This window comes from Peromyscus maniculatus, chromosome 4 (assembly GCF_049852395.1).
Source record: "Peromyscus maniculatus bairdii isolate BWxNUB_F1_BW_parent chromosome 4, HU_Pman_BW_mat_3.1, whole genome shotgun sequence".
Taxonomy (NCBI): domain Eukaryota; kingdom Metazoa; phylum Chordata; class Mammalia; order Rodentia; family Cricetidae; genus Peromyscus; species Peromyscus maniculatus.
The window spans coordinates 14,407,038-14,425,856 of record NC_134855.1 but is presented as its reverse complement, the minus strand read 5'-3'; the positions used below and the strand labels follow the sequence as shown (position 1 = coordinate 14,425,856).

Genomic DNA, 18,819 nt, shown 5'->3' with positions numbered 1-18,819 from the left:
TAGGATTATAGGCATGTGCCACTGCGCCTGGCCTGCTCATTTTTAAAGCTAAGTTCCTGAACAAGCCTGATGGTATTTAACAGCTCCCCGTTTTTTGAGATGGAGGTCTTACTTAGCCCTAGCTGGCCTGTAACTCAATATATAGATGAAGCCGGCCTCACAGTAATCTTCTTGCTTTGACCTCAATTACTGGGAGTCCAAGTATGAGTCACTATGCCAGTTGATCTCACAATTATTTACAAAGCCCACTTTCTAGTTTCCCACCTCATTGACACTAGCTTAAATGTTCGCAACTGAAATTCCCTGTCTAAACGGAAATGGTCATCACTGCCCTTTGTCCCCTATCCCTGAGACTTGATGTTCTTCATCTCAAGTCAAACTTCAGGTGTTCAGGATTATTTCAGTCTTTTCTAAAGGGCCAGAGGATGACCACAAAGAAGCACCAAAGGCAGTGGAGCACACACCTTTAATCCTGCAGGAGGCAGAGGCATGCGGATCTCTGTGAGTTAGGGGTCAGCCTGGTCTACACATAGAAGCCTTGCCTTGAAAGCCCCCTCCCCTCCTCTCCCCCCCAAAAAAGAAAAGAGAAGCTTCAGACCTCACTCAAATCAGGATAGTGGAGGCAGCTGAGGCAGGAAGGTCACAAGTTCCAAGGCAGCCTTTGGGGCATAGGGGGTACAGATGGGGACATTTCAAGCTTCGTTAACACAAGTCTTCCCAATGGGAGTTTGCAGTTCACTGATTTGACATTCTGGCACTTTCCATGTACATTTGAATGGTTTATTGAAGCAGGAAGGCTTGGCTTTGCTGACATCCCACATTCTAGAAGCTGATGCTGGCAAGTTTTATCTCATTTGTTAGCTTGTTTTACCATGGTTCACTGGAGCCCCAAGTAGTCGCTTTCTCCAGCTGTTGCCACTTCTGGCTGTGAGCAGGGGCAGCACTAGCAGAAGGACCCGGGATGGGGCTGAGTAGCAAGTGACAGGTGAGACTAAATTTGCTGCCTTTGCCAGGAGGCGGCGGCACAGGCCTTTAATCCCAGCACTGGGGAGGCCAAGGCAGGCAGATCTCTGAGTTCGAGGCCAGCCTGGCCTACAGAGCAAGATCCAGGACAGCCAGGACTACACAGAGAAACTATCTTTAAAAAAACAAACAAACAAACAAAAAAAAAAACAAATTGCTTTTGACTTCCATTGCCCTTTAAAACCCTGGGATGCACGCAGACTGCTGCTTCCAAGGTTCAGTCTTTGGCCAGAGAGAGCTCACAATTGAATATATGCATTTATTTAAAAATATAAATATGGAAAAATAAATTATTTAGAAGACTAGAATGGATGCATGCCCCTAGGTGTCTGTACATTCAAGGCTATGTCGCTCAGGGATGGGGTGAGATTGAAAGCAACGAGGAGTTCTAAGCCGCCTTCAAGGAATGAAGCCCAGCAAGGTGCTGCCCTGTGACATCACCTCTAATGCTGTTCTGGGGCTAGCAGCACAAAAGCAAATGGTCTGACGCTCCTAAAGCCATGAATTGATAGAGCTGTGGAGAGGAGAGGTCCCTATTCAACTGGAGGTTGGGAGCCTGGGGCCAGGATGTAGAACCCCAAAACTTGCCAAAATGCCTGCTAGATACACTCCAGAAGTGACTAGCTTTGGCTTCTGAATTCTAGGCCTTGGCAGGTTTTAGGGCCATTGTGAATCTAAGCTAGCAGAGATTGCCTGATCCCTCGCTGGAAGAGGAAAGGGCTGCTAGGACACAGATCTGTAACCTGGGCTCTGGCGTGAGAACAGGGACAGGGTTGAAAGAGCTACAGTGCCAAGGGCAGGAAGCTGGGGCTGTTCCATAGGGAGGGTGTGGGATTGCTTGGGGCGAGCCTCACTCTGTCTACAGCTTCTGTGTGAGGCTGCTGCTTGGTGTCTATATGTCCCACTCAGAACAAATCCCTGCCATGTGCCTGTGGGAACATGGCATAAATAACTGAGGCCTGCCCCGAGATAAGCATGGCCTGGCCACAGCCCACTTCTGTCCTGAGGGTTGGGGTCTGTACTGAATGCAGGAGAGCCCCTAGCCATGGTTTATTAGACCCCAACATGGCAAGAGGCACCAAAGAACAAGCCCAATCTCTTTCCAGTGACCTTGGTCCCCAAGCTGCAGTAGCCAGTACTTGTCTGGTACCGTCAAGACACAGTGCACACAGCACTGGAGCTCTGGTTCTTCATTGTTTGCTGTTTCTGAAGTTCTTTTGAAATCCGTCTTTTAATTCCTATCAAGTATAGCTCTCGGTCAAACTTGCCAGCGGCTAATGGGATGCTGTGGAAGAAAGACCTGTTAGAAGAACTGGCTTCAGCTTCACCAGCTGCACACCTGAGCCCCATACAGAACGGGCCACGATCCAACAGTTACGGTTCACACATCTAGGCTGCCCTAGCCTCAACCACAACCCTGAGTGTGGAAGTGCCAAAAAGGTGAAGTTAATACTGCTCCAGAGGAGCTTGCTCAACCCCAGAGAACCTGAGGTCACAGAACAAACTGCTGCTTCGTGTAACCCCAAAGGTTAGCAACCTGCACATTACAGGGAAACCCTGAGAACTGCTAGGACCTAGGCTCAGATGAAAGTGACTTCATATTAAGCCTGCCTGTGTGGTGTGTTACAGCATGAAACAATATCACGCTCCTCCATACCTAAGCCTGCCACCCCTCCCAGAAAAGTCATCCCATCCAAAATTGGCAAGAGGCCCCGAAGCCCAGCCAGCTCTGAGGGGTGAACACAGACTTACTTGTCTCTCCCTGGCCTCACTTTCACCCGGAACAGGCCATACACAGGACGATGGTCTGAAGTCTTGATCCCAGGGCAAGAGGAATACTTCATGGGACAGATGTCACCCTTGTGGCGGCTTCTGTATAAGACTCTGTCCTTCAGAAGAGATGGGAGGCAGGGGCAGAGACTCATTCTATTGCAGGTACCTCTACCGCAAGGTGTGGCCTGCAGCCCTGGCCTAGCTGTGTTTCAGTTAGGGAGCCCTCCCCACTGACTCCTGATCTCTTACGGTTAGGAATCTAAAGACCTACGTGGACAGCATCTGTTCCCTTCTAGCCCTCTGAGAGCAGTGGGGGCTGCCTTGCCTCGTGGATGTCCTGTGGTCCCACCAGGTGCTACCGTGTACCAGAGAGCCCAGGTCTGGTGAAAAAGCCAGGCAAGAATGCAGGTGTCTCCCGCCTGTCCTCTCCCAGGACTATGTGTGGATCCAACTATGGCCTGCTTTTGAGGGATGGATGGCTTGGCTTAGCCCTGTAATACACTCAGAGACTATCCTCCACCCCCAATAAAATGTGAGCATGCAGTCACTGGCCTCAGGCCTGGAGCTGAGTTTTAGGCTGGCTAACCTGGCTGGCTGCTGAGTGCCAGTCCCACACGGTTTGCCGTGAGCTATGGTTGGCAGGAGTCCTGAGGCCAAGCAAAGGTTACACACTCACTGTGTAGGAAGGTGTCCTCTGCTTAGAGGTGCTGTCATAGGTGTCCTTCCCAATGTCAAACTTGTAGGATGGGAGAAAGTGGATTTCCGCCTCCTCAAAGCCCTTGAAGATGGACCCTGCAACACAGGAGAGTTCAGGGAGGGTCCTGAACCACACCTAAGGGGCTGCTCCCCAGGCCACTCACCTTTCTTCATCTCTCGGGTGAGCTGGTCATGTTGCAGGAGTGCCAGCACATCCACCTCGGTGTCTTGCTTCAGGAAGGCCTCCACAGCCACTCGGCCACCACTCAGGCGGAAGTTGAAGTCCCCAAACCAGAAGACCTCATCAAACCGGGTAGTGACATCCCCTGGGCACGTGGGAGAATACGCTGGAGCTCCCCTCCCCTCCCCTCCCCTCCCCTGCTATGATCTAGCAAGTGGATGGGCTCTAGGCCAAGTGATAGGTCCTCCTTTGTCTGGATCCCCTTCCCGACAGAATCACAGCAGCTCTCCCAGGAAGAGACTAGCGATGGGAACAGCCAAGGTCAATATCTGCAGAGGATTGGGAAGGCGGCTGTGTAGTCCTGGTGCAAAGGACAGCCCTGATGCACACAGCAGGCTAGCCATATCCTATCAGCTTCTCACAACTCAGCGAGGGCCAGGAAATGGTCCGCAGTGAGGAGTGCGGACAAACAATGATGGCCCTGGGCAAGCCACTGGACCCTGTGGGCTCCCATCTGCCCGGCTGCAGACCCAGTGGCTATTTCAGTAGTGAGGACTTCTTGATTCCCAAATGGCTTCTGCTAAGCAGCCAGGGGACAAGGGACAGAAACAGTCACATGCTGGAGTGCCTTGTGGAGCCGCAACCCTCACCTGCACTGGAGCGGTAGGGATTTGTGTCGGGCACATTCCGGGGCAGGGCCAGGGCTTGGATGGTTCTGCTGTAGTCCAGCAGCCGCTCGGCTACCTTCCCATCTCCAGCTATGAGACAGAGTAGGCACTTGAGCTGCTGTGAAGAGCCTGCCCCCAAAACTGCCCCCACCCTGACTGTCCCCCACTACTGCCCAGTTGCCTGCTGTGGGGCTCTATCAGCCTCAGACGACTGTGGCTGATAGAAAATGTTCTGCGTGTCAGGCAGAGCTCCCCATTACTAGTCCAGAGTAACTGGCACCCCCCCCCCCCCCCCCCCCCCCCGGACAGAGGCCTATGAGGAAAGGAAGCTGCTCACAAGCCAGTGTCAGGACTGTGTGGCTGGCTTGCAAACACTTACAGGTGAAGTGAGATGTGATGAAGAGGAAGGAGGTGCCGAAAAAGGTGAAGCTGACGCCCAGGGCCCCCTTGGTCTTGATCTGAGACACGATGCGTGTAGTTACTGTGGAGTACTCGACCTCTGCAGGGCAAGGACAGGGTTCAGGGCCTTCACAGACACAGCTACGGTAGGTGTGCTCATGCGTATTTTCAGACATGGGAACCTCAAAGGCTGGATCCCAGGCACGGAGTGCACATTTGCCTGAGAGTTTGCAGCGTGCTTTGAGGGGCCCTATATGTAGACAGGGTCCACATGTTATTAGAGCCTGCATGTGGAGGTACCTAAGCCCTGAGAGCAGGAGATACAGAATCCACGGCAAGTGCCAGCAAGATGTCACTCCTGGAAACCCTAGAACTCAGGGTGGAAGGAGAACTCACTCTTGCAGGTGGTCCTGACCTCCACATGTGCTCTGCGGTACACGCACACACAGGGAAAGAGGGAGGAGTGGCGGGGAGAAGCCCCGTGGTGGCACCTACCTGAGCAGAACCAGATGAGGTCCCTGCGGATGAACAGGGACATATACAGGACCCCGTGCGCTGCTGATGACAGCAGCACATACTGAGGGCCCAGTGTCTCCTGCAGGCGAGTTTCCCACTCCCGCCTGTGGGAAGGAGGCAGGTTATATGAGGGCATGGCCTTTATAGGAAAGGTGGCCACCTCCCCGCATCTGCTGCCCAGAAAGCCCCTGGAAGCTTTTCTAGGCCCATTTCACAACTGGGCCTCATCTTGTACTGATAATAATGACAGGCTAATGGCATCTTTGTGCACTGTGGGGGACCCTCCAGGTTGGCTGCAGTCCTAAGACCCCGATCTGATGGTATGTGCAGACTTCCAGTCCCACCCAAGACCCACGTGAGTTGTCAGAGATCTGTAGGCTGGCACGGGTGGGCCCCATCACTCCTTGGGGGCTCTGAGGACAGGCTCCCTTTCCCAGAGCATGCAAGGCCAAGGAACCCCATGAGCTGCAGTGAGGAGTACATAGCTGTGGGACCACTTCCCAGGGAAACCAGTCAGGATGCCACAGGACAGATGGCCAGACTGCAGCAGCCCAGAGCCTCTGGATGAACCAGGCATCTTAGCTGCTTCTGTGCGTCCTTGGCCAACTGCAGACCCAGCCTGAAACACTACTGATTTTAGTTGTGCTCATCTCAGTGAGGCATGGAGGTTGCTCATCTAACCCACACTGTTTCCGGTCTGTACGAAGCCTCAGGGGCCACCCTTCAGGCTTATAGTCTTGTCTCCATGAACTGTCCACACAGGACACTGGAGACTCCAATATGGAGGCTGTGTGGTGCCTCACCTGTCGGAGCAGCCCTCCTGAACTCCAATGACATACAAGTCCTGAGTATAGTCGGCCTCAGTGGGGAGCAGAAACTCATCCAGGCTCGCTGGGAGCTCCTGCAGTGAAGAGCCACAAAATAGTCAAGGCCACTAGGCTCCCTCAGGTCTGGGGGCAGAAGCTGAAGAGCAAGGCCCTGCACAGTCCTCTGGAGGTGGTCACAGGATAGCCTCTTTTCAAAGAGAATTTGTGCACAGCTGTGGGTTTGGTCTCCCAGGGAACCTTGACATGTCAGATACTTGGTTCCCTTGCCACCTCCCAGTCTGGGGCCCTTCTTTACCAGGTACCTTAGATTCTGCTGCATGCTGCCAGGTTTGACTATCCTCCCAGGTGCATGCCCAACTCTGGTCCCTCATGAGGCCTCACAGAGACGGAGGTAGCCTACTTGCGTATCTTTATGCCTATGTTGTGACCAGTGGACTGTGCTGGGGCCTCTTGGGATAGGTTTCCCAAGGACATGGAGTCTAGCTGCCTCTGCCTTACCTCACTGTGACCCCTCTCACCTTCTGGCCCTGCATGTTCCAGGTAGCCACAAAGAGAGCCATGTTCCGGTCTGGGAAGTATCTGGCCAGCTCATCTGCTCCTAGCAGGGCCCCACTGGCCATAAGACTTCCCTCCAGATAGCTCCTACAAAAAGAGACAAGTGAGCAGCCAGCCTCAGTGACACCAAAGCAACCCAGAAGTTCCTTCACTCAGGACAGGTGCCTCTGGAGCCACTCTCTCCGAAGGTATCAGTCCTACAAGCCATGTGAGCCCGGAGGACGACACTGACCACACCAGGTGTCAGTGTCACCCCTGGAGTTGGGAATTTCTTCAGCTGGAGTGCAGCACCACTTTCATGATAACCGAGCATTGCACTCGTCTCCCTCGGATTTGAGTCCCTCTCCAGATTTCAGTGGAATGAAGCCATACCTGTCAAGCTGAGATACAGTTCTAACAGTGATGAATCTCTGACCTACGCAGGACACGTGTGCACCATGTGCTGCCGGGCCGGCCCAGCCACCCTGTACAGAGATTGAGGACATACACAGTCCTGTCGGGGCCGGGCTCTCTGTCTGATCGCTCAGCTCCATCACCACAGCACAGGAATGCCAAAGCCCTTAGAGAGAAACAGGCTGGAAAGAAACCGGTGTGGTGTGTGCTCAGAAAGATGTGTTTATAAGGGTCATGAAATCTGAACCTCAGGGTTGGAGAGATGGACAGGCTAAGTCCGTGGATAGAGACAGACAGTTAAGGGCACAGGCTGCTCTTCCTGAGGACCTGGGTTCAATTCTCAGCACCCCCATGGCAGCTCACAACTGTCTATAACTCTAGTTTCAGGGAGTTTAACATCCTCACACAGATAACACTCAAGCAAAACACTAATACACATGAAATATAAATGTGTATAAATGAAATATAATCATTAAAAAACCTGAATCTTACATGATTTTTCATACACTGAGAAATATTAGATTTGTTTGCATTATTCTCCAGACCTTTAAGAAATGAAGTCCTTCTGGGCAGTAGTGGCACACGCCTTTAGTCCCAGCACTCACGAGGCAGAGGCAGGTGGATTTCTGTGAGTTTCGAGGCCAGTCTAGTCTACAAAGTAAGTTTCAGGATAGCCTGGGCTGTTACACAGAGAAACCCTGTCTCAAAAAACCAAACCAAACAAACAAACAAAAAAACAAAAACACCCCCCCCCCAATTATTTTGTGTGTATGAGTGTTTTGCCTGCATGTGTGTATGTGCACCATGTGCATGCCTGGTACTCTTGGAAGTCAGAAGGTAGCATCAGACCCCCTAGAACTGGAGTTATGATTGTGAGCCACCACGTGGGTGCTGGGAACCAAAGCCAGGTCCTCTGCGTAAACAGCGAGTGCTCTCAACTGCTGAGCCATCTCTCTGACCATCCCCCACCCCTGTGTTTGGTGATGCTAGAGATGGACCCAGGGCTTCATGCATGCTAAGCAAGCCTTCTACCTCTGAGCTACATCCTGGGCTATCTTCAATTTGTTTGTTTATTTTGTTTTGAGACAAGGTGTTGCTGTGTTCAGGCTGACCTTCAACTGGAGATCTTCCTGCCTCTGTCTCCCAGTAGCTGAGTGAAGGTATGCTCTACAATGCTTAGCCTACTTTACTGTTTTGCCAAACTTGTTAAGAATACATGAACAGCCGGGCGGTGGTGGTCCACGCCTTTAATCCCAGCACTTGGGAGGCAGAGCCAGGTGGATCTCTGTGAGTTCGAGGCCAGCCTGGGCTACCAAGTGGGTTCCAGGAAAGGCACAAAGCTACACAGAGAAACCCTGTCTGGGGGGGGGGGGGGATACATGAACAAGGGCTAGGGAGATGGCTCAGAGGTTAAGAGGCTGTTCTTCCAGAGGTCCTGAGTTCAACTCCCATTAACCACATGGCAGCTCACAACCACCTGTAGTGAGATCTGGCGCCCTCTTTGGCCTATAGGCAGAACATGCAGGCAGAACACTGTATACATAATAAACAAATAAATCTTAAAATAAATAAAAAATAAAAAAAGAATACATGAACAAACCCATGTTCCTCTGAAGATCAAAGTATAACCAAGTCCCTAAGAACAATGGCCAACTAAAGCCAGAACCCATGTTCCTGGACCCCACTGGACAGAACATCATAATGGTACAGTTCTGTACACTTTCAGGATGGAGACTGGGCTGTCATAGTGAGGGACCTTCTTGATCTCACCTCTAAGCTGATGAGTCAAAGTCACTAATGTGCTAGCTGGGTCCACATACCAGTTGGGGTGGAGGAAATTCCCAAGTCATATAGCAGCATTAGGAAAGGACCACTGAGCAAAGGGTAGACACGGACTAGTCTTTCAGTCACTAGCACCTAAGCCCCACGCCCTTCTGAACAAGCTGACTCTGCTTCCTCCGAACTAGAGAGCCACACAGTTTGTCCAGGTGGCTACAGAACATGACTGGACAGCAGCAGGACAGGAGCTCACTGTTGTCACCAGCCTTAGGAGCACAGTTTCTTCCCAACCCACTTAGGGGAGGGCACCCCAGATCTTCTGGGGAAAAGTGGCATTGAAGCCTTTAATCCCAGGAGGTAGATATTTATGAGTTCAAGGTCAGCCTGGTCTATATAGTGAGACCTTGTTACACACACACACACACACACACACACACACACACACACACACACACACACACAGTGGCAGGTTAGGCTGGTGAGATGACTCAGTAGATAAAGGTGCTTGCCGCCAACCTGATGGTATAAGTTTGATTCTCAGGACCCACACGGTAGGAAAGAACCAACTCCCACAAACTGGAGTGGTAAGGTGTGAGGCAGAACTGGACAAAGTCCCTTGTTTGTTGTGGAATATCTTTTTTGTACACTGTGAAGATGTGTCTTTGCCAAGGCGCCTTCTGATTGGTTTAATAAAGAGCTGAATGGCCAATAGCTAGGAAGAGGTTAGGTAGGACTTCTGGGCAGAGAGAAAGAAGAGGTGAATCTACGCAAGGGAGAGATAACAGAGGAGATAGAGAAGAAGCAGGACAGGCAGGAGGAGAGGTAAAAGCCACGAGCCACGTGGCAGCACACAGATATAGAAATGGGTTCATTTAAGTTATAAGAGCAGTTAGAAACAAACCTAAGCTAATGCCAAGCTTTCGTAATTAATTAAGTGTGTCATGATTTGGTCCAAGAAAGCCTGCTACAGCCCCTCCTCCATCACTTCCCAGTGATGCAACAGGGACCCATGGATATTACTCAGACTTACTTTCACTTCCTAGGCATTGCAAATAATAATGCTTTGAATGTGGTAGAAATGGTACTTTTTAAAAAAGACCCCCGCGGGACTGGAGAGATGGCTCAGTGGTTAAGAGTGCTTGCTCCTTTTTCAGAGGATCTAAGTTTGGTACCCAGCATTCACATCAGACAGCTCACAATTGCCTGTAACTCTAGCTCCAGGGAATCTAACACTTTTGATCTCTGCAGGCACCTGTACTCTGATGCACATACCCACATGCAGACACATACCCTACACCTAATTAAAAATAATAAAAATATTTAAATATTTTAAATAATTAAAAGGATTGCTGGCCTACTGAACTAGAGGTGCTAGAAGGGCACCAGGGCCTGTGGAGGAGGAGCCAGGCTTGGTGAAGAGGCGTGGCATAGAGGGCCATACCTGCAGGGCTGCCTACTGATGCTGGGAGTAAGGCATCAGCAGCTAAAGGGGACTGAATGGCACCCCCTCCAACCCCAGAATGCGGCTCTCTTTTGCACTCTGTGTAGAAGTATGGAAGCATCTCCAGAAGAGGGCCCTGTAACATGGCTGGAGTCACTGACTGGGAAACTTAGAAGTGACCACCTGGAGACACAGGCAGAAACTACACTCTCAGAGGAAAGGAAAGTTCTTTTGGCCCTCTAGATTGAAGCAGCACTGATGACACTTCATTCCCGATTTCTGCCTCAAGGTCTCTTGTATGAAACCTTCTAACCCATAGTCACCTGTTCAGGCAGCTCCTGGAAACAACCGCAGGAGCCATCTCTAGGTTCTCCCTGCTCTCACTTCCCCACCCACCCTAAGACTCCAAACATGGTTGTGGGAGGAATATAGGCAGGATGCACCTTACGGGTCAAGAACAAGACCCCAGAAGGGGACCAGCTTGGGAAAGGAGGCTCCAGATTTGGATAGGCCATGCTCTGGTCCTGTGCCCCCAGTGGTGGATGTGGCTGGTGGACTCAGAAGAGGGGAGCCAGCACTGGGAAGCCATAGGCAGAAAGGGCTCATCTTGGGATGCACCCGGGCTCTTTTCGGTGTAAGATGATACAAGTTAATTACTGGAGTCAGGAAGCCAAGCACAAGAAGCAGAGGACCTGTACATTCTTGAGATGTTGTGTGGCAGGTGAGGGGCCTCAGTGGACATTAGCAAGTCTCCACTCCAGACTTTGTGGCTCTAGACAGTGTGGATGCTCTCCCAAGAGCATAAGGTAAACTACTCAAGCCTGTCGTTTGTCCCTGTAAGTGGCTCCTGGGATGTCACTTGGTCCAGTAGGTTAACTGGTATCTAAATGTCCTGGTAAAATGCTGACCTGTGGCCCAAAGTGTGATAGGACAGCGCTCAACCCTCCCTCAGGCATCACTAAGAAGCCCCTGAGTGTGCCTCATGGGCAGTGGTTAAATAATAGTACAGCTAAAGAAACCTGTGACCCTCCACACAGAAAAAACAGAGGGACCAATTCAGACACCGAGAAGGCTTCCCAGGAGGATGCATGGAAGTACAAACTACAGGAGCAACGACAGCACGATGGGTGTGCTCTCCTCTGCCTATATAAGGAATGATCTATTTTACAGATTCGCAGTGTCTGTGGATGACATTGAGCCACAAAGGAAAGGTTCTGGAAGGATACACAGAAGGAGAAAGGCATAATGTCTGAGAGGGGATGGGAGTCCTGCCTTATTTTCCAAGTCTTAGGCATGCTCTACTGGAATCTATTCACATGGCCCTGTGCAGCTTGACTTCTTCATTTATCTGCATATATAGATGGTGGCGGCTCAGGCTAGGGCTGGTTTTGAACTCGTGATTATCCTACCTCTACCTTTCAAGTGCTGGGATTACAATCATGAGCCACCAATGCCTGGCTCAGTTTGCCCTTGGCCTGATTAGACAGAGGCCTCTGGATGACAGCCCCAGAGCTCCTAGAAACTCCCTCCAAGAATCCTACCTGCTTCTGATGTCCTTGGTGCGGATGGGGGCCAGAAGGCTGAAAGAAGATCTGGCTGAGTGAATGGAGTGATCGTCACCAGCCAAGGGGCTCCGGGGCCTGCTAGAGCCAAGGCTGCTGTGAGCCCTGACCAGCCTGGTCTGCATGCGGAGCTTGTAGTCGGCATGCTCAGGGTCAACCTTGTTTGCTGTTCTCAGGGAGCTGGAGGCTATGTTGAGGTCCATGGCTGGTGGTGTGTGTGCGGCATGCAAACTTGCCAACCTGGGGGAGCCCCCACCTGGTGTGGCCTCTCTGTGCAGGAGGTCCAAGGAGGTGCTGATCATTCCAGGGAGACAGTCACTCCACAAGGATGGGCTCCCTCCTTCACTGCCTGTGGCCCTTCGGGGCTTAGGAATCTCCTGCAAGGACGTGCTGAGGCAGGGTAGGGGCCGACTGCAGGCAGGAGACTGGGCAACAGAGTCCTGCATGGAGCCCATACAAGGACTGGCCCCATTCTGGACTGTCAGATCATCCTGACTATCTTGAAAACGCCTTCTTCTCCAGCCCTTGTCATCCAGGGACAGGGTTCGCTCCAACTTGGGTCTCATAGGTAGCTGTGGGGTGATGGGGTTTGCCTTAGCTTGTGGGTTCTGGTTGCTTGGTTTTGCTGGAATGCTGAAAGGAGGCATGGGGTTTGTCTCTGAACCCTGAGGGTCAGTGGCTGATAGGGAGGCAGGTGTTGGGGTGAGGTTCTTGTCTGTATTTGGAAGCTGTCCCTGGAGCATTCTGCCCTCCAGCTGCCCAGGTACCTCCGTGTGACGCAGACAAGCTGACTTGGATGGCATAGTCCGAACCTGGTCAGCCCTCACCCACTCAGTCTGGCCCTCCTAAAGAAAGTGATCCTCTCTGGGAGGTTAACAAAACTCTTGTTGTCAAGGATGCACGTCAGAGGTCACCAGCAGGATGCCAAGAAAAATCGGGTGGCTCCCTTTGTGGCACGGGGCGGTCCTTTTGGAGCAGGGCCTGTGGCTGCATGGCTGGAGTCCTGAGTTCTCATAGATGCCTGAGGAAATCCGGAAAATCTCTCGGAGTCTCTCTTAGCTCCCTGAAGCCAGCTTGCTGGTCTTAAAGCGACCTCGTAGGTACAGGTACCAGGAGGTCGGGACTGCACTTCCTCCTTGGAGCTGTAGCAGCCTGTCCCACACCCTGGGAGAGCCCTCCACCCGACTGTGGCAGAGTTGTGGCAGAGTAGGGCAGCGCGCTCGGCGTCCTAGGCTCACCTGTGCCCTTCGTTCGGTTGCAGACCCACCGTCCGACGCCTTGTCCGATCCAGCCAGGCCCGGCACTGGGGGAGGCGGGGCTAGCCCAGTCACGGTGGCGGCTGGAACAACGACTGCTGCCCCGTGCCCCAGCCCCCGCCCAGGGTTCGCCACAGCTCAGCCTAGTGGTCACCCTGGCCCAGGAACCGCTCTGTGGTTGCCCGGCGAACCGCCGGGCTCAAGATCATACCGCCGCCCACAGCGGCCCCTGGCGGCTGGAGGACCACACCCCTTGCCTGGAAGCCACACCCACGAGGCCACGCCCTGTTCGACAGAGGCTGTACCCCATCCAGACAGACCATGCCCAATGTGACATTAGCCCAAGGCTCTGGCCACACTTAAGATCTCACTGGCCTGCCGTTCAAAACACAAAGGAAGCCATAAATGAAGTTACTTGAGAGCCCAAAATATTTTATTTAACAATTTGAATTTAGGAAAAATAGCAGCTCCCAGGGAGGAAGCTTCTTGAATCAAAAGTGGTTGGCAGTCAACACAGAGCCTGGGCAGGGTTGCACCAGGGGCAAGAGTCCTGCCTGGTCCCAGCAAGGACACAAGTTGCTACTGACCCACAGGGACAGGTCTTTCTTAGTGACAGGAACAGGAGGGTCCGGGCACACTCATCTATGGAACATTCTGGAAACCATTCTGTGAGTCTTTCCTAGATAATTCAGGGAACCAGAAAACCAGGAAGGGCTGTACTAATTCCACTTTCTACAATTTCTAAATTTAATACCAAACAAACCATTTATGTTTCCTACCCAAATTACCTGCTGATTTTTATAAATATTTAAAAATCTCTTTCCCTCCTCTTTAGAGTAAAAGGATAGTTTTAGGAACAGTCAGTGAAGCCTTAAAGCTCTGAGTTTGAAGGTAGCAGCAGGTCCTTGAAGAGTGATGTAGCTGAATCAGTGAGTAGCTGCTGAAGGTCCCTGACGGGCTTTGGGGTAGAGATGTCAGGTTCTAGAGTGTCTGCTAGGACACCGTAAGTCACTCCAAGATACCACCAAGTCTTAAAAGATGTCTGCACAGGTGACAGGGAGTCGACTGGAGGGCCCCATGCAGACCCCTCGCTAGGAGGGCAGTACTTTGCAGCATGCAGCCAGTTTTTGACCTGGTTGGTTAATCAGATCAGCAGCTTCAGAACATCAGCTCCCTGGGGATCTCCCCAGTGACTTTGCCACGAGGGGAAGCTCTGAGCAGTAAAATCCACCCAGCCCTAATCAGGCCACAGAAAATGGAGTCAGGCTGGGATTTCTTGGAGACATGCCCTGACAATGGCTTCCCTCCCTGCCTGTGAGCCACTGCCATCTGGTGGCCCTAGAGGAGCTAGGATGGACCCCCTGGTTCACAGGACAGGGCAGAGCTGCCCGCGTGTAGCTGGGGCTCCTCTTAGGCCAGGCAGCCCACTAGAGGAAAGGCTCCTCTCCAGTCAAGCACTTGCTCTTCTCTTAGCATCCTAAGGAACCCTGGTCCGTTTGCAACATTTCTCAGGTGAGCAAGTCCCTGGTTTCCAAGGAACTGCGTGCTCTCCTGTGGGGAAGCCTTTTCTAGCCTCACTTCAGTGGTATTCTCAAGTGACTCAAACTATTATATCCTTAATTTGTCTAAAGCGACTAAGAAAGAAACATTGTTCTTTTACATAAAAGACTTTGAATTAGATTCATTCTATCCAGCATCTGAAAGGAACCATAGAATCAATTTTTCAGTAATTCATATACACAGGCTGCAAGGAGGGAGACACACAGTATGACCGGCTCTGGGTTACTGCCATGTCCATCTGGGATCCACGAGACCTGAGGCAGCTAGTTTGGTTCTTGGTGGAGAACAGTTATCTAGTCATCTCAAGGTTCCAAGTACAAATCCAGCGGCAATCCTAGTTCAATGCCGCGTATTTTCTTTGGCCAATCCTCCCCGGCCTTGAATTCCCCGAGGTGACAGAAGCCTGGAACAAAAGGAACAGCAATGACCTACATGTGTCCATGCCCAGGGACTGTGCAGCAGGATAAGTCTACAAGGTAAGCACACAGATAACTGAAAAACGGGCAAACTCTGTGCTGGCTTCAAGTGTGAGACCTTCTGTAGGTGCCAAGTTTCTGCTGCTCAGCATTTCCTAGCCCACAGCACTCCAGACATGCTTTGTTTTCGTTCTGTCACAGTTCAGTCAAGGCCACCAGGGCTGATGCTAGCTCTACAGAGCTGGGCCAGCTAAGGGGTCAGCGAGTCCAAGAGTGGACGTGGCCTATGGTCTTCTGTTGCTGCAAAGCACAGGGATGCCCCATGCCAGGAGAGAACACTGGCATATATTCTTCCTCACAAGACTTCATTGGGATCAAAGCCAAGGAATCTGGCAGAACTACTCAACTACAAGGTCAAAAGAAAAATGAAATCTTGCCGGGCGGTGGTGGCGCACGCCTTTAATCCCAGCACTTGGGAGGCAGAGGCAGGCGGATCTCTGTGAGTTCGAGGCCAGCCTGGTCTTCAAAGTGAGTTCCAGGAAAGGCGCAAAGCTACAGAGAAACCCTGTCTCGAAAAAAAAAAAAAAAAAAAAAAGAAAAATGAAATCTTGTCGTTGCCAGGACCCTCAAGAGGACTATACAGAGAATGACCATGGCTGGGTCTAGCACAGCTGAGCGCAGGGTTCCTGTGATAGTAGTGTGCTGAGAACATCACATTCAGAATGTTAACATACCTGCCCAGGCAAATCATTTTGAGCCTTTCCTGGCTGCAAGGAATTATTTAATTACTTCTCAACAGACTTTGTATGAGACATACACAAAAAAATAAATGAATAAACAAACACAATCAAATAAATAAATAAGAGCTGGAGAGAAGGCTCAGTGGTTAAGAGCGCTGGTTGTTTTTTCAGAGAAGTCAGGTTCAATTCCCAGCACCCAATGACAACTTACAACTGTCTGTAACTCCAGTTCCAGGAGATTTGATGCCATCTGGTCTCTGTAGGTACCAGGCATGCACATAAAATGCACAGCAAAACCCATACACGTAAAATAAAAAATTAAATAGATAATAAACTTTGCTTGTTTATCCTTCTATAAATTAAAAAAACAAAAATAAAAACACAAGATGCATGCTCCAGGGCTGGGGATGTAGCTCAGTTTGTAGAGTGCTTGTTTAGCATGTATGAGCACCTGATTCAAGTCCCCCGCCCCCTAAAATAAAGATGCCTGCCTAAAGCTCTTCCCCTCCACCACAGCTCTCCCTAACAGTAGCCAGATCATACTTCCCCAGAAGACTGGTGGAGAGGAGAGAACCACAGCGTGTTCCAGATGCTTCCTGGCAGAATACACCAGGGTAATGACTGAGGAAGGGCTGCACAGATCCTTGAGGAAAGTGCCATTCCAGTCTTGGGAGACCGAGAGTGAGGACCTCAATTCTCATAGTGGGCACCAGAAAATGGCACGACCACTTCTGATCTGAAGAAAATTCTGTCTGAAAACTACACCCAGCAAACTCTCAGGCCAGCACCTAGGACAGAGCCAAAGGGTCTTCCAGAGTCAACTGTTGAGGCCTGAAGCTCCTGGATAGCATGTCACCCAGACAGAGGGGTTAATCAGGAATGAAACAATGAAAGATTCCAAACCAGAGGTCTCCTTGGTAGAGCTGCTCTCAAGGAGAAGAGGCAGGAGGGAGAGCAGAGGATTGGGCTGAGAGCCTGTGGCTAACCAGGAAAGCCATAAACATCCTGTGCAGGAATGGGAGGCTGGTAATAGGGGAGGCAGCCCTCAGCCCATGACAAGGAACAGAAAGAAAAGCCCTGAACCTGAAGAGCCCAAAGCAGTGAGAGGAACATGAGGCAAGCAGGGGATGCAGGCTAAGTCAAGTAAGAGGGCAAATCTGCAAGAGAGGGAAGCACAGGACTGGGAGAGGGACTAGACCACATCTCTACCCTGTGGCTGTGTAACTCAGCATTAAAGGACAGCCAGGCACCTACAAAGTTGAGTTCTAGGACAGCCAAGGTTATACAGACAAACCCTGTCTCAAACAAAACAAAACAAACAAACAAAAAACAAAGACAAGAGCCAGGGAGCAAGAGACTCACTGAGCAGGCAAGCTGGGGCTGTGGAGAACAAAGGCAAGGGTCACTCACCTGCACCAACTGAGCAGGGTTGTAAAAGGGCACAGACCCGCCTGGAGTGGCCCCTGCAGGACAGTGGTCTCCAGAAGCCTGTGAAGCACAGAGAAGGACCTCAGCGAGCCAGTGTTACACAGCAGTTGCTGTCCTAGCAGCAGACAAAAGCCACACCTCAGAAAGGACCACTAATGTGCCAAACAGGCCCCAGAGGGAGACAGCTCTGGCAGCACTGGTTTCCATCACAGAATAGCCAAAGTCGAAGCACCATGCAGTAAAATAATCTGAACAACAACATGCAGACAATGAATGCAGAACACTGAAATTTCATTAGTGCTGGTCAAGCAGTTAGGAGACCTGGACAGTGTGCTTGCTCTACAGCCATAGGCAGCCAGAAATACCCGCTAAGACTTTCCGTTGAAAGCTACTGAAAACAGAAGGTGAAGCATTCCTTGTCTCCTCTAGACTAGCCATGTGATGGCCATCACAGCCATACTACTCCCCACTGGCTGCAAACAGACTTCCTCAAGCCTCATCAGCAAGAAGAAATCTTTCTTCCCAAGTAGTGTCCTAACTCAGGAGATGCTGACGGTATGGCTGGGGTCAGGCCCATCTCTCAAGGAGCAGAGTTAGGAAGCTCACCGAGAATTCTGACCCCGTGAGGCGAGTCTTAGACAGTACCATAAACCCAGGTCCTTTAATAAAGGAAAATTGCATCTTTGCCCACATGATGCTTGGGTGAGACAAGGGGTTAGTGACAAAGTGAAGAGGATAACAGACTCTCTAAGGGACACAGGGGCTACACAGCCAGCCTCGTGGAAGGAGGGAGCCACCAGTCACAGGTACCTGATGGAAATGCCGGCTCACTTCCTGTGAGAGCGAGCTCAGAGAGCTACAGCGCGAGAGCTATGGAACGGCAAGAACACACACAGATACAGACATGAAGATCAGCATGCACCACTGCTCCAAGCTGCCAGCTGGGTTCAAAAGCTTTATGATGCCATTAGAATCAATGTCACTCAAATGAAGACAGCCAGAAGTAGCTTCAAATGCCCTCCACAGTTTTGGTAAGAAACCATCATTACTCTAGGGGCAGGGAAAAATCTGTCTAGCACTCAGCCTACAACAGATTTTGGAACTGCTCAGGCTACTCTGAGGGACACCTCACTAGAGGACAATGATGTCAGGAGCTCAGAGCTCCTGAGCAAAAGTGATCAAACAAGTTAATGTTTTTCTGTGAATAAAACACATTAAGTGTTTCAGACTCATACTTCCTTTTTATACTCATTTGCACACATTCTCATTTCTAAAGAGAGAAGCCACTGGGCAATACACTGAGCTGGCTGAGCCTCCATTCCAGGCCTAATACCCCACCACACCTACACACGACCACACATACATGCACATGCACACAACCATGCACATGCACACACATGCTCCCCACTTTCTCACCCATGCACACACATAAGACACAAATGCACACCACACACACACACACACACACACACACACACACACACACACACACACACACACACAGCACTCATATAGGGGTGGTGTTCCCTACCTCTCCTCCCTGGGAGCCATCTAGTTTGGAGGGTGAGAGTTCAGGTCCAGGGGGTGATGATGCAGAGCTTATCAT

The 18,819-nt window shown here is 51.1% G+C and overlaps 2 protein-coding genes across 34 annotated transcripts in view; both read right to left on the bottom strand.

Moving 5' to 3' along the window:
- Window positions 1-451: 451 nt before the first annotated feature.
- On the bottom strand, window positions 452-13,363 carry Inpp5e (inositol polyphosphate-5-phosphatase E). Its single transcript, XM_006980974.4, has 10 exons — window positions 11,793-13,363; window positions 6,602-6,725; window positions 6,060-6,157; window positions 5,236-5,360; window positions 4,721-4,840; window positions 4,324-4,431; window positions 3,657-3,818; window positions 3,473-3,588; window positions 2,776-2,912; window positions 452-2,308 (listed from the first exon to the last, which is right to left on the bottom strand). The coding sequence occupies exons 1-10, from the start codon at window positions 12,614-12,616 to the stop codon at window positions 2,176-2,178; spliced, it is 1,947 nt and encodes a 648-aa protein (XP_006981036.1). The 5' UTR covers window positions 12,617-13,363; the 3' UTR covers window positions 452-2,175.
- Window positions 13,364-13,475: 112 nt separating this feature from the next.
- Window positions 13,476-18,819, bottom strand: part of Sec16a (SEC16 homolog A, endoplasmic reticulum export factor) — a 38,331-nt gene continuing 32,987 nt past the window's right edge. For 14 of the 33 annotated variants that reach the window (XR_013050436.1, XM_076569223.1, XM_076569217.1 and 11 more), the window contains 2 exons: window positions 18,745-18,819; window positions 13,476-15,032 (listed from right to left, as the gene is read on the bottom strand). Coding sequence is in view for 31 of the 33 variants with exons in the window: in XM_076569223.1 (XP_076425338.1) it covers window positions 14,964-15,032; window positions 18,745-18,819 (144 nt within the window). In the remaining 2 variants the exon portion in view is untranslated. Of the gene's footprint in view, window positions 15,033-17,195; window positions 17,274-18,023; window positions 18,084-18,744 lie in introns of all 33 variants that reach the window. The other 19 variants (XM_015999449.3, XM_076569204.1, XM_042275097.2 and 16 more) reach the window with 2 other exon arrangements.